Source organism: Molothrus aeneus, chromosome 2, assembly GCF_037042795.1.
Source record: "Molothrus aeneus isolate 106 chromosome 2, BPBGC_Maene_1.0, whole genome shotgun sequence".
In the NCBI taxonomy this organism is placed as follows: domain Eukaryota; kingdom Metazoa; phylum Chordata; class Aves; order Passeriformes; family Icteridae; genus Molothrus; species Molothrus aeneus.
This window is the reverse complement of record NC_089647.1, coordinates 110,515,642-110,539,527: the sequence shown is the minus strand read 5'-3', so window position 1 is coordinate 110,539,527 and position 23,886 is coordinate 110,515,642. Positions and strand designations below refer to the sequence as shown.

Sequence of the window (23,886 nt, the reverse complement as noted above, 5' to 3'; positions counted from 1 at the left end):
CCATTTGTGATTAAAAGGAGCTCTAGAATTCATATTTTAATCTCTTAAAACAAATTATTCCTGTTACTCTGTTTGCTGAGGAGCTGATGGTTCAATTCATGGTTGTTCAAGATGTGAGTAAATATAGTATGAATATAAATTTTAAAAAAGGGAGATGGTAGCCATTATTCTTTAATAGTGACTTGTTGTGCTTGTTGGTTTAAATCCTTTAATTATGAGCAGTTTATGACAATTTAGGTGTACACCTGTGGCAATCTAGTCCCTGTAGAACTGTATTGCACAGAGAGGATCAAACAGGCTGAAGAATCCCAACATTTTCTCTAAGGTTAAAGCAGCAGATGCTTCTGCTCTATTATTATTAGATTAACTTGTTAATAAATGTTGTTTGAAACCAAGAAATTTAAAAAACTCTGAATGCACATTAAAATTTCACATAAATCTTTGAGGTATAGATTTCTTGATGGGAAAGAAAAACTTATTAGTAAGTAACCTTTACTCGCCAAAGCATCCTCAGGAATGATCATAATGTGATTTGACCAGATTTTTCACCGATCTGGAGTATTTAATTATGAATGTATTTTTATAAGCAGAAACGTGTGATTATTTCTGTAATGATAAAGAAAATAAAAAGCTCTGCAAACTGTGATAGGGATGGAGCAGTGACTTTCATGGTCTAAAATCCCATGCATTGGTGAAGTAACAGGGAAAAACTGAAGAGAAGGGTGGTTTAAAGCTATCTTAGGCACATCTTCTTGATAAGACAAATCTAATTTCCTTTTCTGAAGAGCACTGTCTCAGCATTATTAAGTCCAGCCACTGAAATGTATGACATCTCTGTCCTAATAATGCACAAATTGATAACATCTCCTCAGTCCATCTGGATGCTCTGTGCCAAATCTCTAGTGTCTGCTTTTAGTAGATTGATACAGTAAGTCACAGCAGTAAAAAGATCTAAAGAGTAGATTTTTTTTTCTTTCTGAGTTATTCTAGAGTAGTATTTTAAGATGCTTTCTGTAGCTATTTAATTATGAGATTTAGGAATCCCATTTCCTCTGCCCATGTTAAAATTCTTGGTTATAGATAATTTCAATCCCATATTGTCAAGTCAGCTCACTAGTGCTGTCACATCAAAGGACTTTTCTCCTTGTAAATGTTTGTCAAAAGCAGAAGCAATGCTTTCCTCAACAGAAAGTTTAAATAGTTACACACCTTCACTTGTTCTTTGGTTAAAAATCCTGCTTATACAGCTCAGCATCTTGGTGGTAGAATTAATCTTTTGACTTTTCACAATGAGCAAAAGGTAACTACATAATAGTAGAAGGAAAAAACATTTGTTCTGATTGTTCTGAATTTCCAGTCTGTCTGCTATTATTTTTTGAAGAGATAAAAGCTTTTTGATTGTCTTATTACATCTCATGCAAAACTCATTTGTCTTCCATATTGCCACTTGCAAAAAAAACCCCAAAAACCTGAAACTAAGAACCCACTGGAAGTGGGAATGGAAATTTTCTTGTGTATTGGATATATTCCCCAAAAGTAAGGCTTTGTGGAACTGTTAACTTGCATGTGAACTATGGTGAAGAAGCAGGCTATCATAGGAGGGTTTCTCATGGCAGTGTTTCAGACTCATTTAATTCTGGTAGCAGTAGCATTCTTCTCTGACTTTGCTTTCATCTTCAGCATAACTCACTGTACTTAACATTCCAGTTTATCGCTGCCATCTCTGTTTATGGCTCTCAGTATATTTTGTTATTATCTTTCCTGCTGACTATTAAATGAAAGGTGTTGGGGGAAGGAGAAGGAAAGGATGAGTTGCAGTTTATTACAGTTTATTTTTGTCACCAGATCTATTTCTCTTCTGGTATTGTTTTCCAAGTTTGTGCTGTAAATTCTCCTTTAAAGAGCCTTCATGCTTAATTTTTGTTAGAACCCTCTGTAGTGATTGAAGGGTTTTGAGGCCTGTGTTTTGTGCACTGCTATTCCAATAAGGACTAGGCAAAATGATTTTCTGCAATACTTGTTTCCTGTGCAGTAGTTTTTGTCTCTCCAGATGGCAGGGCAGAATTGTTTAACCTGGCATCTCCCACCAGGTAAGAGATACTGAGCCTTGCTGGGTGTCTGTGTTCTCCATGGACCCCAGTGAAGCACAGACACTTCCAGGCTATGTTTTTGTGCCCAAACTGGATCCCTTTTGCAGGTGGGAGGTGTTGGGTGAGACAGGTGTCCTTCAGAAGCTGCCAGTGCTGTATTTATGACGGAGCTGGCATTTATTCCAGCTGCTCTATTTATTCCAGCTGCTCTTTTCAAGCTTCAGCCCAAAGGTGTCTTTCAACATTTGGCTGGTGACACTGCAAGAACAGTGGTTCCCAAGAATCACCTCAGTGTTCTGCTGAACTGAGGACTTTTATTTCTGAAGCTGCTTCATCCAAATCAGTGGCAGAAGGATGAAGTGACTTATAAGTCTATTCCCATGTGGCTTATTAGTGCAGGGTAAAGATTTTAGAAATCTGAGGGAGGGAAATAGCATTTTCCACATGTAGCTGTAGACCTGTAGACCTTAGCTGGCAGCATATATATCTTCTGGCATATATATCTGCTGGTAGCATCTATATGCATTTCGGGGACAGCCACAACTGATACAAATATATCTATTTATCCATAGAAATAAAGAACAATGCCATAAACCTGGTACCCAATGATTTTAAAATCTGGCCATTATTTGATACATTAATGAGCTGTCTGTTTGTCAATTGTAAATTGATCCCAAGGTGTGTGCAAACAGCATTTTTGAAGGATTACTTATTTTCAGGAGGTTGTTGTAGAAATCATAATAGAGCAGGTCAGTTGTGTTACAGCACAGATTTCCTGTGTAATTCTGTTTCTTTCTACACTAAGGAATCATACACTGATCATCCCAACTCTATGTCTGTCAAAAGCTGTGAGATCAGTATTGGAAAATGTTGGGCAGTGCTTCAAAACTAAAATGAAAATAGCTGAAATGAAGTAAAACTTCAAGAAGTTGAATTCTACTTATAAGAGACACTAATGAGGTGTAAGAATGTAGAAAAAAATGTATAATATAGGTGTTCCTGACATTTTGTACTTTTTTTTCACTCCTGCCAGTGTTTGGGAATAAAGTGGTATAAAAGTTATTATCCCAAAGGCAATGATTAGTATGCTGCAGATAACATGATATAACTTTGTTAAAAATTCCCTTTAACCTTGAGTCGTCTTATGGATATTCTGCTCAGGTTTGAAGATAACCAAAAGCAAGTAGACTATAAAAAGTTTGTTCATGCACTGAACTGGAGAGAGAATCAAGTCCGTGTTTTTGTGGAGGAAAAGGAGCAACCCAAGGTAAAACCAGTGTCTCAGTATAATTTCTCCAATTTTAACATGACTGTCTTAGCCAACACAAACTACAGTATTTTTTCCTATTTGTGTATTTGTACCTGTTTTCTTTAAGTAATTATTCTTTAATAGATTTAATAGGGAGGTTTAGGGTGAAGCAGAGAAGTCAAACAGGGATGAGGAGGTGCCTAGTAGCTATCACATCTCTGGGACATTTTATAGAAGAAAAAAGAGAAGGGGAAGCAGGTGTACTTATCCATGGACAATGGGCATGAGTACTGCTTCCCCCACAAATATCATTGTCACATGTCAAATGATCTGTTCACTTGCTGAGGTAGGCAGAAAATACTTTAAGCTCCACTGACACATATGCAGAAAATAGCTCTGCATTTTGTATAACTCCTCAGAAACCTGTACAGAGCACACCACATCTCTGGTAGGCGTGCACAGAGAGAAGAGATGATGGATAAACTTTGTATATCTTCAGCCTGCTACTTAGGGTAAAAAAAAATGCAGTATCAACAAACTGCAGAGACTAATCTGATCTTGCCATCTTGTGCTGAGTGGAACATTTTGAAATAGAAGGTCCATAAGGCAATTATGCTGAATTTTAAATACTTTGTAACAAATAAATCCAAAGACTTCTGCCAACACATCATTTTACTGTTCTAGCCTGACCAATGTGTTGTACAGAATGTGTTTGATTGTGTTCAGACCATTTAGAAACACAGCATTCCTTTAAATTCAAGTTCCCTCATGGTATAGTTTAAACCAGTATTCCTCAGGCACTGTGCTCCTGACTCCTCACTCCTGCCTGCCTTACCAAGACTTTCTTCTGTAGCATCTCAGACTCTTGGTGGTGTCTAACGAGGGCCCAGGGCTGTGGGTTTGCTCTGCTTTGGAGAGCATGGTTCTGCATAGTTGATTATTTTTCCTTTGTCTTTGTGAAGAATTTTTTGTCTTGTACAGATAAAATTAAAACCCTTCCACATGCTTTATACAGCAGTCCTGAGAATCATGGTGTTGATTAGGCTTTGTTGAGGGAGTATTCTTTGTTTTTACAGAAGAATTATTGCTTATTCTTTGTTTTTACAGAAGAATTATTGCTTAAGCAATAGTTAAATATTTAATATATTAAGAGAGGTAACTACAAAATGGAAAAAAAATCAGAGACAAGAAAAGTTTTAAATCTTGTTCAGCTTTAGAATTCAATTGTCATTCTGTGCATGACTTACCATGAATGAATAGCAGTATTTTGAGGCTACATTACCTGTATTTGACAGATAGATTTCAGCAGCAGAGCTGTGCTTGTTTAGCTGGCTTTTTTTTATTCCTTCTCTTTATCACATTATTTTGTATGTTTTTTGCTGTTGAGACATGAATTTGAAGCCTAAGCATTTTAATGAAGAAAATGTAGCATTATTTAATTTTAAAAATCTGAAAAAGGGCTAGTAATAGAAAATATTTTGAATAAAATATTTTGTAACATTCAAGAATATGCATGTTGCAATATTTTAAGAGGATGTCTTATGTAAAGACCCAATTTTTCACAGATTTGTCTGTGGAATTGAAGCAGCTCATTCAATCTTATGTTGACCAGCTTGTAATGGTTCCTGTTTTCATTATTTTATACTAAGATATTCTCTGGGTTACTAATTTCAGAGGGAAGATATCTGGAACCAGCTACCACGATCCCCTCCTGTGACTGGGATCAGATACCCTCCTCTTCTGGATGATCTCTTTGGCAAAGAAGAATAATCTCATCTGTGCAAGGCACTGATTTAAGATTGGTGCTTCAGCTCTGAAGATTACTTAGAAAGATACCAAAAAAATTTCTTATATAATGAGAAAAAAGCAGATACAGCATTTAATTTCTTGTTCCAACAGAGATGTATACTTGTATGTTTTTGGAACTCTTTCTAAATCAACAGCACTCTGTCACACTTATACAAGCCTAATTAAAACTAGATCCTCTAATCTCTGCCTGGTTGCATGGAGAATTTGTGAGTATTGAGAAATCTTTGAGTCAAACACTGCAAAATCTGACTGACCCTGCTTTGTTCTGAGAGCAAACCTTGTTGGATGACCTCTCAGAATTGGGTTTGACTGTGTTAGCACAATAATGCCATTCCATTCATGTTCCCTCCCTTGCTCTGCAGCTCTTATCTGTGGTTTTGCTCTATCCCCCTGGTGATGCTCAAGTGCTGTTCATGTCAAAGTTGGTTATTTTGTGGAGGAAATGCCAGCAAGTTTTTTGCACACTATAAAGCTGTTCTGGTATCAGAGATAATTATAGCCTTCCAAAGTGGAAGCAAATGTTTTGCAGGCACGGCACAGAAGCTGTCAATTCTTGCTTTTTGTTTTAAATGTGACTCAGGTTAGTCCCACCCAGCTTTACTTGGGTGGGACATGTCTGAAGAGAAGGGATTTCAGTGCAATTTCAGTGTGCAGCATTCTTGTAGCAGAAATGTACTTGCCCTTTGAAAATTCACTGATGCCCTTCTCTTTCTCCACAGCTTAATGGAGTTCCTGTTAGCATTTTTGTATCTTTTTAAGCTTTTACCAGCTCAAAGCCACAATTAGATCTGGATTTACTTTGTGCTTTTGTGAGAGGAGTAATTACCCCACTCTGAAGAATGGAAGAGCTGAGGTGAAGGTAGAGATGATTCATCCACGAGATTCCACTGAGGAAGGGGAAGAGGTGTGAGCCAGTGCACCTCTTCTGGTGTTTGGGAAGACTTAGAAGCCTGTTTTTTCTTTAATCTGAAATTACAGTTTTGGAGAGGAATTGTTTGACTTAGAAAGATGAAATTTCAATGTATCTAAATCCCCAAACTGAGGGAGAGACAATAGTAATTTTTTGGGAAATTGGAGACCCCCCTTACAATTATGATTCTATATAGAAATACCTTCCTACACCTTTGCATGATAATGTAAATGAAATTCTTATTATTTTTTACCATAGGGCAAAATATAAAGCTTTTGAAAGCTCTTTGCCTTTTTTGCAGTGAAAAAGGTCTTGAGACAAGGCATAATTATAATGTGGCTGCTGAGGAGGGCTAGCAATAAAATGGGCTAGGAGTCTTTATATCCAGAGGCTCAAAATGAAAAAGGCAAAAACTAAAGTGCTCCAAGTTGTAGAAAAGACTGTGAATTACTTTTTGATCCAAAAGAGGAAAATGGTTTCTTATATGACAAGAAATATCTGACCACAGGGACAGCATCAGGATCTGGAACAACAATTTGTCTTTGAAGCCAATTTGGTGAAAGCTGGATATTTTTATAACATGCCACCAAGACTGAGATTGATTCTAAATGAATGCAGTTTTCCTTGTAAATTTTTAATGTTCCCAAGACTTCAGAAGGATTTGTTTCAGTTGTGGAAATCTTGTACAGCTGAGGGTTTCCAAGAAGAGGGGACTCTCAGCATTGAAAACCTCTCAAGTAGCTTCTGGAGAAGATAAATTCACTTCAGTTTGTTTCTCTTTATGCGTATGAGACAAAAGGAGCATTTTTTAAAGAAAAAACCAGTTCAAGAAATAGAATATTTTATAATTTAATGTGGAACCATGTTCACAGTTCTATTCAGTCATGGTTTGGTCTTGTCTGGTCATGGTCAAGAAAGGGGACTGTAAACTGGAATCAGTGCAGAGAAGAGCTGGAGAGGTGACCAAGAGAATGGAGATAAGAAAGGTGACTGAAGGAGCATAATTTATTTAGTGTAATTAAATGAAGGCTCAGATTGAATGAGTATCCTTTCTCTGTAAATACATTGCTGGCAGGTGAAGAAAATTATCTGGTTCAGGTAAGAACATAGTCTTAAGGAGAAAATGGGTATAATTTGCCATGAATAAAATAAACCTGGACAACAGAAGGTGGTTTCTTACTTCTAAAACAATAAGGGTCTCAAACTGCCTTCCAGGACTGATGTACTCAGTTTTAAGGTTGAGATGGGTTCATTTGATATTGGTAATTTTAGGAGGTTTATGATACCATTCTGAATTATTAGTCTCACTTCTGGTTTTCCCTTTTTCCCATGCATCTTGCATAACCCTGACAAATACAAAACAATCTCCTAGGAGAGGGCCTGAAAAATATTTTCATTGCTTGTCACTGTGCTCAGTGTGTCATACACTCTGGTCCAACATGCTATAAACACTTTTCACCAGGTTTTCTCTCTGACAAGCAGTAGTGCTTCCAGAATGGAAAGCCCTGGCCAATGAGCAGCCCAATAATCCTCTTTGTATAATGTGACTTACAGCATATGCTGCCCAGAATATTTCAACCTCTCCTCTAATCCTGCCACCAGCTTCTTCTCTCTTTTCACATTGCTGATGAGGGGCCTGAATGAAGACAATACCACAGGGTTATGTTTCGAGATGGCAGGAGGCCACAGCTTTAAAGCACGCCTGGCACAGGGGAAGGCAGCCCCCACAGTTGCCATTAATCTCAGCCCTGGATCTCTGCAGGGCAGCCAGGGGTATCTCCTTTCCTCAAATATCTGCTCTGGCCCGGCAGGAGCTCAGGGATTCACGTTACAGCCCCGCTCACCCCCCTGTGTGCTCAGTGTTAATGTTTGCTTCCTCAGCCTGGCATTTGGGAAGAAGAGGCTCCAAGTTCTCTGGGATAGCTGCTGCTGCTGCTGCCAAGGAAATGGCTGCAAACAGGTTGGCTCAGAGTGCCTGGGCTGTCAGCTGCAGGTGGGTCCCCTCGGATGGGGGGCATCTGCTGTGGGCAGGATATTGTAAATCAATACATCTCTGGCAACTCTGACATTGGTGAGGGAGAGAGAATGATGGATCTGACTCCATGGATATCAGAAGGCTAATTAATTACTTTATTATATTATATTATTCTGTACATCTAAAACTGAATCTGCCAAGCACTCAATCCTGCACACAGCTGCTCACACTGCACTGAATCTCACGACTGTCACCCGACAGTCCCAACACACACACGCTCTCACAAACAAAACATCCTCACTTTGGATAAACAATCTCCATATTGCATTCTACTTTGGCACAACACAGGCACAGCAAGTGATAAGAATTGTGTTTTCCCTTTCTCTGAGGTTCAGAGAATGTGAATCTCAGAAATCCTTGGGAAGAGTTGTGCCTTGCTTTTCTCTGTGAAGAGAAATGTGGCAATAGGCAAGACATGGGTGTTCCTCACCAGGCAAATATTTTCTCCATCATACAGCCAGCTACTGTATTTTTCCAGGCAGAGCCACTTGCACCAACATCAGGCAGAGATGTTCATCTGCATAAATGAAAGGATAAAAATCGTCCTGCATTTGTTTCTCATGTGCTGGTGTGAGTTCATCCTACTTCATGGAAAAAGTTTGGGCTCATTTGGCTCCTGTGTTTGCTCTCTCTGTTTTGTCCTTTTAGCCCAGGAGACATCTCTGCCTCCCAAAGGAAAACTTGCTGTGGGAAAGCTGCAGGGATCCTAATTCCACAATAACCAAAATACTGGATGTTTTCAGTCACTGAACTGCATTCAGAGAACAGCAATCCTTGTATCATTAGCAGTCAGTCACCAGGTGTGTGCTTGCTGGGCCCTTCTAAGTGTTTCTGTGGTTTGAGACATGGAACTAGTAGAAGAATTTTCCAGTTTTAAACGTTTTGTAGTTCAGTGTCATGGAGGGAAACATCAGTTCTTTAGGCAATAATGTCCTGTACCCTCAGTAACTGAACTATTGTATGATTACTTGAGAATTTCTTCCTCTTCAAGGCTGTTTAACCATCAAGATGCAGTAAAATGAGAAAGAATAGTGGCTTGCTTGTGAAGAATTTACAACATCAGGAGGAAAAAAGTATCACAATCTGAACTCAGTCAGATTTTTAAAATTATTTTTAGGTTTTAGAGGGCAGTATAGATAATATTTAAGAGAAAACTATCTGGAAAAAAGACTTTTTAAAAGGTACTCTTTGCTCTAAATCAATTTCTTCTTTTAGTTTGTTTGGGGACGAGTCCCAGTCAAAAGCAGCACTTCTGATTTGGGCAATGGTCAAAGACGCCAGAGAGAGGTGTGGGGGGAGGTCCACGTTCCTGCCAGTTTCCAATGTTTAAAACTAGGAAGCATAACCATGATTTAGGAAGTTAATATAGCTATAATATATTAAGGTTATGGATTGATTAAATGAACTCTTCCTCTTCACATTTCTCTGGTCATTTCTGAATCATCTGGAAGTTTCTTCTGGTATGTGTTACACACAAATGAACGAGCTATCCTCATCTGCCCTTCACCCCAGCCATCTGTCCTCTCTGTTCTCCTCTTTCATCAGGATAGTTTCATATTTAGAACTATGAACAAAGAGAAGTAAAGGAGCTGATTCAGAAACCTGCCCGAAATCTGATGCGCATCCCTGGCAAGCAGCATGGTGGGATGATCTGCAACAGCACAAAATTCACTGTATCACCTGACAGCACTTGAGAAACTCCCACTTCCAAAGCAAATCTGTCAGGATGGCATTGCCTTGGAGGACAAGAGGAAGATCCTTTGCAGAGCTGCTGTGCTGCAGGAGGGACAAGGCCACCTCCAAATTAGAATGTCTCTGGGTGACGCTCATGTCCCCTGCTCTCAGATGCCAGCAGTGCAGTGTCTGCACCTGCCCTTGCTCTCTGGACCCCTCACTGCTGATGGAAAGGAAATCAGCACCTCTAGGCAGTCACCAGCCCACAGGAATATTCAGGGGATGCCTGATATCCCTGCCCATTCCTCTGCACCCACTGAAGGGTGTTGGGGAAAATGACACAGGAAAGTCTTATAAATATGATTGTCTGGCAAAGGATTTTGAGAATATAGAAACTATAAGCGAGATTGAAATGAAAGCAGGCTTTGAGACCCCTTAGTTACTGAACAACGGGAAAACAATGGTGTGGCCAGCTGAAGGTAATCCCCTTTGATGAAACAAAACCCTCTGCCTGCAGACAGGCCCAAGGGTCAGAGCAGACCCCGCTAGCTTGGCAGAAGGGGTCCAAAGAGGAGTTTTGAGGGTTTAAAATGTAACACAGTCTGGTAATGTAGTGATTCTTATAGGCTGTATGTAAATGCTATAGGATTTGTATCTTGTACTAGATTGGTTAGTGAGAATTAGAATATTCAACACAGAAGAAGATTTATTGTGTTGTAACGGGAACTTCACTTTCTTACCCTTTTACGCTCTTACCTTTTTTACTCCCTTATGCTCTTACCCTCTTACCCTCTCACCATCTCATCCTCTCTCCCCCTCTCTTCTCTCAGTCCTGCTCTGAGCTGTGGCTGGCAGCTCCCAGCAGGGCCCTGCACCCAGGCCCTTTGCAGCAAACCTCAAGTTCCAGGACCTGGCTTCAGAGATCTCTTGTCTCCCTCCATCCATCCCAATGCTCTGACAAAGGGATTGGAACAACCAGTTAAATGCTGGTTGATGTTTGCATTGCTGCTGGAGAGATGAGTGCCACCCTTGGGATCCACTGGCATTGTGAGAGGAGCTCTGAGGCCAAGCAGGGTGACCTTGGCTGCTCCCTGCCTGTGGGCAGGTTGTGGCTGATGTGTAGGATGGGCCAGCTGTGGATGGTCTGGGCTGAGCAGGGTGGAATGGGCAGAGTCCATGCGACCATGGAACTACAAGTCCATGAGACCAGGAGTCTACACCCAACATGCACAGGATGGATGCCTCTCCTGGGATATTCTGGAGCTCAGGATGAGCAGATTCAGTGCTGTGTTTATCAGGTGGATCTGACTGTGCTTGGGCTTGACTCTGCCTGGTGGGTATTGCTCAAACTTCACTCCAGCTGGGTAAACAGGAGTATCTGGGTTGACTTAAATCGAACTACAATTTCTTTTGTTAGAGCTCTCTGAGAATCTAATTTAGCCAAGTATTTAAGCGTGTGCACAAGGCTGTCCTGTTTGTTCAAAGCCACCCAAGTGTGTGCAGGCAGCTTGCTAAAATCTGTCACACAAAGCCCTGCTGGAAATGCTTTCCTAACGAAGAGAAATCCCTAATTTGAGGGATTTAGGAATTAAATCATTGTAATAACCCCCTCCCCCCCAACCATATTAGAAGGTAGCAGTGAAAGGAGGTGATATAGAACTGTCTGGACATGTTTATAGGCTATATATGGTGTGTTGTTATTGCAGTTCTTCTACAATACAAGCCAGCAATTAGCAATTAAATTCCCATTATGGGATCATGTTGGTAATTGAGATGAACTGTAAGTGTGTAACTCTTTTAAGTCTTTCTTTTAACTAACCCAAATACTATAGTACTTTTATAATTTAGAGATAATATTCCCATTAGTAGAGTTTATGACTCAATAAACAGCTCCCACAAGTTCATAAAAGCCAACACTGTAAACACAAGAACTATTACTGCAATAGAAATTCTGTGCCTCCCTCTTCTCTTGGTGGTCTGGATAGAGCAAAGGGAAATGCTATCGCAGAAAAAAACCCCAACATTTATTTTGGCTATATAAATATAAATGAATTGTCTTAAAACCCATCTGGAAATTTTCTCTCCTCCCCATGTCCCAGGTGGTCTGGCAACAGTGATGCATTCTGCTTTTGTCTGCAGGCAAGGGCAGGAGCTCCCGTTGGAAATTATTTACATGAAGGGATTGCAATTGAAAGCCTGGTGATGTCCTCACCCTGCCTCTCCCTCGAGAGAAATAGGAACAAAATCTTCTCTAGAGTTGGGTTTCAGTGTACTTTTCTATTATTATTATTATTACATTTATTATTGTTTTGAAGGAAAAATATCTCTGAAGTGCCTAGAGTCCATAGTTTCTGAACCTCTCTGCTGCTGGCATTTTTTTTTTACTTTTTTGACTGCTAAATGAATTTTAGGAAATTTACTTGGACATTTGTACAAGCAGAACTTTTGTAGCTCAAGCCTCTTTCCATTTGGGACTGGGTGTAGTGACTAATTTAACTATTTTCAAGAAAAATGAGCACTTTTCTTTGTCCAAAAGAACTTCATTTTGCAGTGTGTAGGGCACCGTTCTGCTTAGCAAATTCACGTGCAAGGAATCACCACCTCTATCTGGTGTCTTGCTTTGCTGCTGAAGGTCATTTATCCCTGTGTTGTTAAAATCATATTGCTCAAGCTCATCAAAATGCAGGAAGTTTTTATTTTTCTCCCTCACCATCTGGGTTGAAGTGGCTGTGAAAAGCTGGAGGAACACACAGAGCCACTGCTCCTGCACTCCTTCCCAGTAGGTAACTCACCCTGGGATGGAGCACACGGTTTTCATCTGTTTTGCCAATGCATCAGGTCTCCTGTTCCAGCCACTTTTGTTGTGAGAGTTTGTTTCCAGAGTAAGCATCTCAAGTGACTGCTGGGATTCGTGTCTCTCACCTCCCTGCTGCTAGATTCCTGACCTTTACACCTACGAGGGAGTTTGGCTTTCAGGACCCCGGGAAAGCTCAAAAAGGCAGAAACTCAGACATTTTGTTCTGCAAGGCCTGGTAAGGAGTGAGCAAATGGTCTCTCTTAGGCTTCCTGGCATTTCCATTTCACTGGCCTTCCTGAAGTTTCAATTTTCCATAACAATGGTATCAAACAGAGAGGGCACTCCATCGGGAATGTGCCTGCCTCCTCTCACCCCACACATCACACTTGTAATATCCCATGAACTCTCTCCCCCCAGCCAATTCTCGAGAATCCATTTAAACTCTCCTCAGTAAAGTTTCACAGCATCCCAGCAGGTTCAGAGATGCCCCTTTGACTCCTGTTGTCAGGCACGGAATGAAGACAACACAAGACCCGAATCAAATCAAGTATGTGAATTAGAAAGACTCAGCATCCTAATGAAGCAAAATTCCTTTTTGAAGGCAAACAATCATGAAGGACCTAAAGCTGTCACTCCAGAGGCCCCAACACTTTCACCATTGATTTCTGTGAAAGAGAGGAGCAGGATTTCCTGTGGGAACAGGGTTTGCCTTTACTTTCTGGGAAAGGGCGACTGCTTTTCTGCATTCCTACCCTTGCACTCAAAATCCCTGACTTGTTTCAGGATAGCCCACGTGCTTCAGCTGCAACAGCCAGGCCCCAGGGTCAGATCCTGGCAGATCACACCTCAAAATTCAGTATTGCAGATTTTTAGGTGTGGGGGTTTGTGATAGATTCACTTGTCCCTTTAACCAAACTAGTGGTTGGCTCCAAAGGAGGTGAAGGCCTAAGCCATGACTGGGCCCAGAGGAGTGGAGGAGTCTCCATTTCCAACCTGTCCTCTGAAAACCCACCAAGGAACAGGGTTAGGAGCTTGTCCTTTTGAAGTCTGCAGGTGGTTGTGGTTCTTGTTGGCTCTCAGGTCCCTCTGTGCAGCTCAGGAGCCGATGTGGGACTGTATTCCCAAAGCAGGCCCAGCAATTCTAGGATTGCCTCCACACCAAGGAGAGGCCTCAGCTTTTGGATCATTCTTTTCCCTCCTGGGCTGCTCCTCTCAGTGGCACAAACCCCCTTTCCCTGGATAAGAGGCAGCACTGCTGTTCTTGGGGATAAGTGTGGTAATCACATATCAGAGCAGAGAGAGACAGAGCTCTCTCCCAGGATTTTCCTGGGAAGCTGCAAGAGAGCTCAGAGAAAATGAGAAACAATTCTTATCATCACTTGCTGCGCCTGTTGTTGTGCACATGTGCAATGTGTTATGGAGATTGTTTACCAAAGGATGGTTTCTTAATTGGACTCTGGGGATGGTGTTTTGGATTCATTGACCAATTGGACCCACATGTGTGTTGTGACTGTCTGGCAAGGGCGATGGGTTTTTCTTAATTGTGTAACATAGTATAGTAGCAAAAAAGCAATAGGTCAGCCTCCTGCAATCATGGAATCAATGCAATTATTCCCCATTCAGGGCACTGTTGCTACAATAGGTAAGGGTGAGTGCACAGTCTTCCTCCTGCTCCATCAGCTGAGGCTTTCAGATACTCTGGGCTTGTTGAGCCCTGCCCTGCAAACCCCAGGCCGAGCTTTTCCTGGCACATGGCACTGGTGGCACGTGGAGAGCTATGGAAAGCACGAGTGGCATGAGCATTAACACCCAGCAAGCAGGGCAGAGCTGCACCAGTGATGTGTGGGTGCTGATGAACACTTCTCTCCCCTCATAATCTTTTTATAAAATTGTACCACTGGTGGCATTTGAGGCATCTCTGGCTCAGTGTGCCAAAGGCCTCTCCTCTTGCAGGAGGTAAGCTATAAATCATAGAGCAAGAGACATGTTTTTGGATTTAATATTGCTAATTTAATACACGTTAGTGATGCGGACCATGCATCAACTAAAGAAAGCAATCAGTTTTCCACCTCTGGGGAACATTTTCAGAATGTTTAGGGTCCAAAAGCTGGATCACAAAGTTTGTGGAACAGAAGGTTTTCAGCACAGATGAGCAAAAATAATTTTCAGGATGATACAGTATAAAGTTGCATTTATCTCAGGAGTATAACTAATAAGTAATGTACCACTGTCTATAGATTTAAAGTATGATGTCATCTGTATGCCTAAATATTCAAACCATCCTTGAGTGAAATGGTCACTGTCTTTCTGAAGGGTAATAATGCAGGAGTCAGCATAAAAGGTTTGCTTTGTTCTGGACTACATCAGTTAAAATGATGGTGATAAACAGAAGAGAGGTGAGTTTATTAGGATAGTAATGGGATTTTTGCCTCTTCCCTCCTCCTGCTTGCATCACTCACTGTATCTGCTATGGGTGATACAGGAAATGTGGGAACCCCTGAGTCTGCCAGGAAAGCAAGGGTGGGTTGCAGCAGGATGTGTTGTTTCCAAGAGTTGGCTTTAGGAATGATGAGCAAGAAGGACTGGGAAGGACTGGCTGCACAAAGATGATTACAATTGGGTGAGTAAGCCTTGGCTCACCCTCTGGGAACTCACAGCCACTGCTTCAAGAAAATCAGATGGCCAAAGGTGACTCATTAGACAGCATGTGCTGGAATTGCACTGATGTAGTGGTGAGAAAGATCAGGAATGGAAAGTGAAAGGGACAATCAATAGTTATTTTAACAAAACTGAAATTAAGGTTTTTTTAAATTTTATTTTCATGAGGTTGCTATGCCCTCTGGACCTCTGTCCACAGCTGTGGCTGTTCCTTATCCTGAGTAGTTTTCAACATAAGGTGAAAGCCACATTACGAGTTGGGCACTGGCTGCTGTGACCAAGGAGGGCTCAGTCTCTGCCAGACTGCACTTGCCATTCAGATTTCAGTCTAGTTTTTTTTCAGTTTGTGAGAGTGATGCTATAATGTTGGCTTGGTGGAAACACTGCTGCACACAGTTGCTAAGGAAACATCTTCAAGTTCATTTTTCTTTGAGTTTTGTCATTCAACTCACAGCATTGCTGTAATTATTCTTTTAAAAGTGGGACGTGGGAGCCATGAAGGGGTGCCAGTCACTGATGTAAGAGCTGGCATTGACCAAACACTCTGGCTTGATTCTCACCAAGGGTCTCAGGGTCAGCAGAGAAATTTCTGCAGGTGCTGGAGGGGTGTGGGAAGCAAAACAGCTTCAACATGAATTTGAATAATGTGTAGAGAAACCCCTCCAATTATGCCTGCAGCAATGAGTCAAGTTCAAGCTTATATGAGTGAGATGTCTGGCTAGACTTTGTATTTACATTTCAGTGGCCTTTTCTTCTGACAGTGATGCCCCTTGTCTTGTTAATGAGTCTGCTAACTGTGTATTGGTGGGCTCTGTAATGAAAGGAAATGTGACAGGGTTTATTGACACAATGCCCAAAACTGATCAGAAAATTCTCTTCTAAAGAGGAAAGGAAATGACAAGGCTTTTTCAATTATTCTACTTGGAGTGTTATTAAATTCACCCCTCATCAGATGCCACAGAAGTGGGATGGATGTCCTAAACACAAACCTTTGTGGAGGAAGAGGCCTCTCAAAATAGTTGCATCTCCCAAATATTTGTATGTCTGCACTCTACCTCAAAGGGATAATAAGGCACAAAATCACTCATCCCTCTGTGGGGACTAGAGCTGGGGACTAATTTTCTGATGGACAGTTCTAAGAATTGCTTTGTGAGCAGAGGCAAAGAAGAGATTTTGGAAAAGCAGCTTCACTTTTGGTATGACCCCTCTTTAATGCCTGTTTGTCAGCAAAGGTCTCCCTGAGCCTTGTTGTCTCTGCACAGACACAGCAGGAGCTTGGTTGGGATCCACAGGTACTGCCCTGGAGGTACATCCAACAAAAGTCAGGAAGGATTCCCCAGCTGTGAGCTGAAGTGGCACATCTGAGGTCAGCACAGCAACCCAAGGCAAAATCCTGACCCTATGAAGCCTTGAAAAGCTCCTTCTCCAGTGCCATCATCTTTACCTCTTTCCTTTTGGGTCTACAGCTCAGATCATGTCTTCAGAGGCCCCAGGACTTCCCAGCTGGGCTCTCCTGTGGGTTTTGTCTTCCCTGGGGACCCAGTGTCCTGCACTGGTGATGATGTGCAGAGAGAGGACACAAGGAAGGTCCCCACCTCTCCCAGGGCCATGCAGAGGGGTGACAAACTCTGGGCCATGAGCTGCTCCTGACAGGCTGGACCATTTCTCCTGCTCCTGTCCTTGGTGTCCTGCACAGCCACAGGCTGCCAAGCCCAGGGAGGCTTTTTTGGGATGAGGTGGGATCCTGGGCTCCAGGAGAGAAAGAAGAATGATGCCACACCAGCTCTCTCATCCCCCACCCCCACTTTGATGGAAAGTTGGGTCAGTGTTGTTTTTGTTTCTGCTTCTTTCTCCCTTGCCAAAGAAATCATTGTGACTAACTCCTCATCATACATGTTCAGCAGTGTTTCTGGGATCAGGTCCTCCTCATGAAAACAAAAATAATCCCTCTTGTTTCTCCTCCCAGCTATCCTGTAACATACGTAAGTGGTCAAGGAAGCCAGGAATATATTTTAATTCAGATCGTTATTAATAAGTTCAGGAGCTATGAGTTTTCCTCTCTTCATTCAAAATGAATTATGGCTTGGAGAAAAAGATATCCATCTTACAAAGTTTTAATCCAAAGGGACACCTCTTAATTAAATTAACCAGCAAAAAGGAAATACTTGTAATAAGGGTGCAAGATAAATATTTGTATCATGCACATTCTAATTTATCACAGCCTTAAAAGAGTCCATAAGGTTTGTTTTTCTTCCCTGCAATGTGATGCATTCAGATATCATTCTCATTTATGAATTAGTGTGTGTCACATGGGACACCCCCCATGGGCTGGGGTATTGGCCTGCCAGTGATGTATTGCAGCTGGGAGAGCTGAGCAGTGAAGACAAGTAGTCCTCAAACTCAGGCCCTAAATTTAACATTACCCAGAGACAAATAGAGCCCTGAACTGACTCAGGGCTAGGGGCAGAGCTGCACAGCCCTGATGTGTTGTCTCCTGGGACTGCACGGGGCACTGGTGCTGCCAATTTGGAGGGAGCGAGGGGAAAGCGCCTCCACTTCCTCCATTCATCTGCTTTTATTTGCCTGGGTGGCATCATGGTAATACTCACTGAAGCCCTGGGTGGGCAAAATATTTAAGTGGGAGCCTATTTTTAAGGCAGCTGATAGGTTGCATTAATTTCATAGGCAGTTTTTTCATATTTGTAGCCGTGTTCATGATTAAATACTTGGTGCCTTTGCTGCTATAGGTAACTTCTAAATTTTTGGATTTTATTTAACAGTTTTCAGGAAAAAATTACCCTAACCACAACTCCTGTACATATGCATTTTTTTGTACATTTATCCTCTCCAATACCTGCATGAATGCTCATGGAATATTTTGCACACTCTCACATGTGCTGGGGTGTGCAGGACACACAGACACATCAAATATACCCTTTCATATTTTTACCCAATGTTATACATCTGACTACATTTTAAAAGTATACAAATTTCTGGTTTGCAAAACTGGGAATAATCAGGCTGAAGGAAAATATGCTAAAAAAAATCAATAAATACGTACAATTATTCCAGGCATTGACTGTGCATAGGGAAAGGTCTGATTTAAACTAGACTAGACTAGACAGGAATAATTTCAATTGGAAGGGACCTATAAAGATCCTCTAGTCCAACTGCCTGACCACCTCAGAGCTGACCAAAAGTTAAATCATGTTGTTAAAGACATTGTCTGAATGTCCCTTGGACACTGACAGGCTTGGGGCATCAACCACTCCACCCATATATCTGAAATTTAGAGGCAAGACAACAATAGTGCATTTCCCACTGTAGGAGGACTCTAATTATGAACTCAGATCATAGAATTAATTGCAGATGCCAAAAAATGTGACAATGTCTGGATGTTCAGTTGGTGTCTTATATTGTGTTTGACCCATGAGAGACTATAGGAGTGAAAATTGTCAATACAAAATTGGAGTTTACAGGGGAAAATTTTCCATGCATTTTGCAGAAATCAATGCTTTATTCAAGGAAGAAGGAAAACTTTCAAAGTATTTTAATTGTGGGTATGCTTTGGCCCAGTTGGTGGAAGAAGCTTGCAATTTTAACAGGAAAATTATCACAGATAACTGAAGTTTTCTACAGGGAATATTTGTTGTCCTTTTAATTATTAATAAAACCTCACATTTGAACATTTTATTCCATATATAAGAACTATAACTAGAAATGATTCAAGAATGAACCTAGGAACTACAAACTAATGTGCTGACCTTCTATACCAGTCAGGGAATTAAAAATTCTGTCACACATTAGAACTGGCAGACATGGAAGGATCCTGTGTGCATGAGAGAGATGGTGGCAAGAAAGAAATGTTGCTTTTATTCGGGAGATCCAGGCTTTTCAAATCTGTTGGCAGGCTTTGCAGAGGTCAGTGAGGATGTGCCTCAGCAAGGCATCACTGATGAAGCACATCCAGCTCTCCAAAATTGGCACTTTGCCCCAGGAACTTTGGGGAGCCAAAGTGTGGGTGAAAAAGGGCTGGAGTTCCCTCATGGAGCTGCTCCAGTCTAGAAAACAGCATGGATGTGTGTGGTATACTCCAATGGGTTAATTAAATGTCTGTAAAATGGGATAAGCAGTGAATTAATGACATTTGTGGAAGGTGCTGAACGCTTCAGAACTGCCAACAGCAAAGAATTGCAGGAGGATCTCACTTACTCCCAGCTGAGTGAGTGGGAGATCAAATACCAGTAGAAAACCAGTGCTGGGAAGAGCAAAGTAATGAAACAGAGGAGAAGTGACAAAATGACCACAGCTCAGCCAGCAGCTGGCAGTCAGCATGCCTCTGCCTCTTAGAAAAGAATTTGGAATACTGATGGAAAATTCTCTGAAAGCAGAGTTCTGATATTCAGCAGTGGAAGGAAAAAATAGTCAAACTGAGTACTGGATACTACCAGGGGAGGAAGCTGTCGTATGAATCATAAGCCCAAGCCATGCCATGCTTCAACCACCCTAAAATGGATATGGGGGAGCCAGAGGTAGAGAGAAAATTAAAACAAAACCAAGGAGGCTCTGACCAAGCTTGCACGAGAGGGGTGATGGAACAGCTTATGAAAAAAGCCTGTTCAGGGGAAAAAAAGCCTATTCAGTGTTTCTCAATGTAAGAACAAAGAGTCTCCCAAAGACATAACCAGGTTTAAAAAGAGGGTGAGGATTTGCTGATTTCACAGCAGAGCTGCCTCGTGCCAATGCCCTCACCACAAGATTCTGCAAAGGCCAAGAGGGCAGAGGGGCTCCAAATTAGACAGCTCCAGAGAGAACCAGGCTGTTGGTGACTATCAAACACAGCATTGCAGCTCCAGCTCAGGAATCCTGGTCATCATGGAGTGGTGGGAGCACAGCAGGGACATCAGAAAAGGCCCCATGGCACTGGTCCTGTTTCCTCTTTGCTGTGCTCTGAGAATCTGCTACCAGCCATGGTCAGGAACAGGACCCAGAGTTGGACCAACCCTTGTTCTGACCTCACACAGCAGCTCTTATGTCCTTCTGTCTCACCAAGAAGTACAGATGTGCTGTGCTGATTTCTGAATAAAATAAAATAAAATAAAACTGTCTAACTCTAAATAAACGGAATGTTCTCCTTGAACTTAAAAAACAAAACAACAAAAAGCCCCAAAATAAAACCAAGACAATGTTTATACTGAGAAATGTGCATTTTTGTCTTCCTGGATAACTCAAAAACAGCTGTAGGGGTTTTATTCAAACTCCCCCTCTCCAAAGTTCACTTTTAGGTTGAGACAAATGTTTTCAGTGCCAAAGAAGACATTTGAAGAAGACCGTAAATGAGAGAAAACAGAGTTAAGATGCAAATGGAGTTTTGCTGCAACCTTAACCAGAAATCTCATGATTTACAGTCATTTCTCTAACATTTGCTTATCTTCAAGGAGAGGAGGGCTCTGGTTTAGAGGAAGCTGTGTTTTACCAGGAGGATAAACAATGGTCTTACTGACTAACCAGCATTTCCCAATGTTGTCTCATGAAGATTTCAGGAAAAATCTCCTTAGAATAATGGTCTTGATGCTAGGGAGGAGAGATTTGAAAGAAAGCATTAGACCTGATAGCACTTAAGCAGGGCTGGGACAGGCCCTGTGCATGTCACAAGAACCTAAGGAAATCTGGAACTAATCTTGGTGGCAGGCCCAGCGGGGGATTTTGCCTTAAGTAAAGACAGGATTGCCCAACATTTCCCATTATAATCTCATGCTTATGCTTTCTCATAACATTGGCAAGCTTTAGCTCTTTAGACTAGCATTATGTACACTGGATATCTTTGCCTAGCTTAGAAGTTTGGGAAAATGTCAGTGCAAATGGAAACTTCTGAGGAGCAGGAGAGAAAGGAAGCAGAAATGGGGGTTTACAACCCGCCTTGTAAATGGGGGTTTACAACCCACCTTTGCCAGCTTGTTCCTGTAAAAGTTATGAAGCCCCTGTGGAGGTGTGGCAGTGACTTGAAATCTGGGAAGAGTTTTCTTGGTGTCACCACAAAAACCAGTTGTCATTTAGAAACATGATCCTCTAAAATCCCATTTTTACATGCTCAGAGATGAACAGAGAGTGTCGCCCTGATTTTTTTAAGATTTTCTAAGCCTTCTGCTGTTTACATTCTTGTAGCAAACTTTCTCACACACTTTCTGTAAATAACTTATTGTTTTGCACTCTTTTATGGAGGAAGAGAAATTTGATGGACTGTTGGTTTGTCCAGTGTCATTGGAGAGGTGGCACTGTCACCTTTGGTGAACTATAAATGTTGGAGTAAGAAAATAAACTCCCCTTTTCTTCACCTTGAGAGCAGCGGTGTGTGCGCTTGTGTTGTTTCCTGTCCTGTAGTGGCGCAGAGAGGCTGCCAATGCATCAGCAGAACTGGCAATGCTCCTATCCCATTACACCATTCCTGGATGATGGGCACTGTGCTAGAGAAGAGGAATTATCCTGAACAGTGTTTTGGGGGGTAAGATGAACCTCAGTTCTTGGTTTGGCTTTTCCAGGTAATTGGAAAGTGATCTTATAAGAGCAGCAGTGGTGGGATTTCAGGCCCTGCTGCATGAGGGAGTGCTGGAACAGAATGTGCAACCTTGGCAAGGCTCGATTTCAAGGACAAACTCCCAGAACTTCAAGAATTCCCAGCACTCTTCCATCTTCCAGGTGGAGTCAGCGTGGTTCTCCAGTGTCAGAGGCAAGATTGTGTGTTAGCAGGCATGGTCCTCCCCCTCTGAAGGGGAGATGAGAAATGACCAAAGGTGATAAGTACCAAAAAGCTGTTGACATGCGTTCAGGACTCTGGGAGAGAATGTAGGAAATTTGTGTTTCCTGTTCTGCCAGAGACACATTTGATGAAACAGCCATAATATATATGTGCAGAAGGTTTGAATGAAGGGTCATTATGTGTTAAATTAACTGTATTGCAAGAGCATTAAAGAAAACAAGAACAGGAGAAACTCTTCAATCCATGAGAGGATTTGTGTGATGCCTCAGAAAACCAGATCTCTGTGTTAGCAGGAGGCCTATCATTCTTGAGGGGTCATTGGAAGAGACCCAGGGCCTTTTGCACTCTGCATGTGCAGCATAAAATAGCTTTGCATTTGCTTGATCTTTTCCATTATATTATACAACCTTGAGGAAAGAAAAGCAAGCATCGAATCTGTGATTTATGGCTTGATATTTACTTGCTGTATCCGGGTGCGAGACCCAGTCCAAGAAACAAAAAGAGACCGTGAGCCCAGAACGAAAAATACACATTTAAGGACTAAATGTATTTTTCTTGGAGCGCAGTCCCAGTTCTTTCCGAGCTCTGCTTGGAAAGCCTGCTCACCCTGCCAGGGTTTCCAAGTTCAGCTTCCACGCTGAAGCCTCTCTCTCTCTCAGAACTCTTTGCACTTGGCTCAGCAGACCTTAACCCCCGTCCTCGCTGCTCCTCGTGGAGGAGATCCCTGCACCCCTCGGCTGGGCTGAGAAAACCCCTTTTTAATAAATTAACACAGTGTGATGGGATGAGGGAGCATCTGGTGCTCCCAGCCCTGATTTATTTCTGCAGGAGCACACAAAGCATCGAGTGATAAATTATTGAGAGTCAATGGGCCCTTGGGGAGCAGGGCTGTGATGAATAGTGAGCAGTTGGCATCCCACATAACCGTGGGTCCCAGAGGGCTACCTAGGGAGAGGGTAAGGGGAAAGAAAAGGCCAAAGCCTTTGAAGGATACAGCTGTTGGGAAAGTCTTCCTTTCAAAGAGACACTGCTTTTGTGTTTAGCGCCTTTTTCAGCAGTGGGAATCCTCTGGGGATAAACAGTAACCACTAAACCCATACCTGCAGCCTGGTCTGACATAGGACAACAGTGAAGCTGAGTATTGACCTACCTAAGTGAATTTTTCATTAAGGACATCAGGGGCTCATTTAAAAGATGTTGCAGTTACCAGAGCTGTCTTTTGCCACTTCCAAAGCAGAGGAATCCACAGTCTGTGTCTCACCAGCAGAGAGGCCACAATGTGCTTGTTTGGTATGGAAAAGACAATTATTTTGGAGTCAGTGTTTAAAGACACAAGAACAAAGGCCAGATAATGTAAACACTACCTGATTGCCCTGCTTGTGTGACACTTTCACAAGGAGCAGTGGAAAAACCACCGAGAAATGCCTTTCTTAATGACCCTGGATATTGTGATCATAGGGAAAAATTCCCCAGATGTGGAGAGGTGGCGACTGAGATCACTGCAGGGGACTGCTGGGTGGCACTGGGGCAGGAAATCACTCCCTGTGCCTCCATCCCATCACCTGGGAGCTGGGTGCAGAAAAAACATCACTGATCATGCAAGGCCAGTTGGCAGAAGGTTTGTTGTACATCAGGTTGTGAGAGCAGCCTTTTCCAGGCCTGTATACATCATGAACTTCACTACACCCTCAAAAGCAAAATACACCCATGTCTGGCATGCAGGGGTGTGAGAGCTGAAATGAGCCTTGTGCCCAGGAGGGAGAGGATTGATCCAGAATGAGAGTTAAAAAGGGCAGTGCACTGGACACTGACCTCCCCTGCCTGACTCCAACTTTTCACACTGGATTTCCCTTCAGGGGGGAATGAAGCAATCTGTTCATGGACATCTGGAGCATCCTTGTGCAAGC

At 42.1% G+C, this 23,886-nt stretch overlaps 1 protein-coding gene across 1 annotated transcript in view; it reads left to right on the top strand.

Moving 5' to 3' along the window:
- EFHC2 (EF-hand domain containing 2) overlaps window positions 1-5,332 on the top strand; it is a 56,190-nt gene extending 50,858 nt beyond the window's left edge. Inside the window, exons 15-16 of the mRNA XM_066571667.1 lie at window positions 3,252-3,357; window positions 5,014-5,332. Coding sequence (XP_066427764.1) covers window positions 3,252-3,357; window positions 5,014-5,109 — 202 coding nt within the window. The 3' untranslated portion in view covers window positions 5,110-5,332. The remainder of the gene's footprint in view (window positions 1-3,251; window positions 3,358-5,013) is intronic.
- Window positions 5,333-23,886: the final 18,554 nt, after the last annotated feature.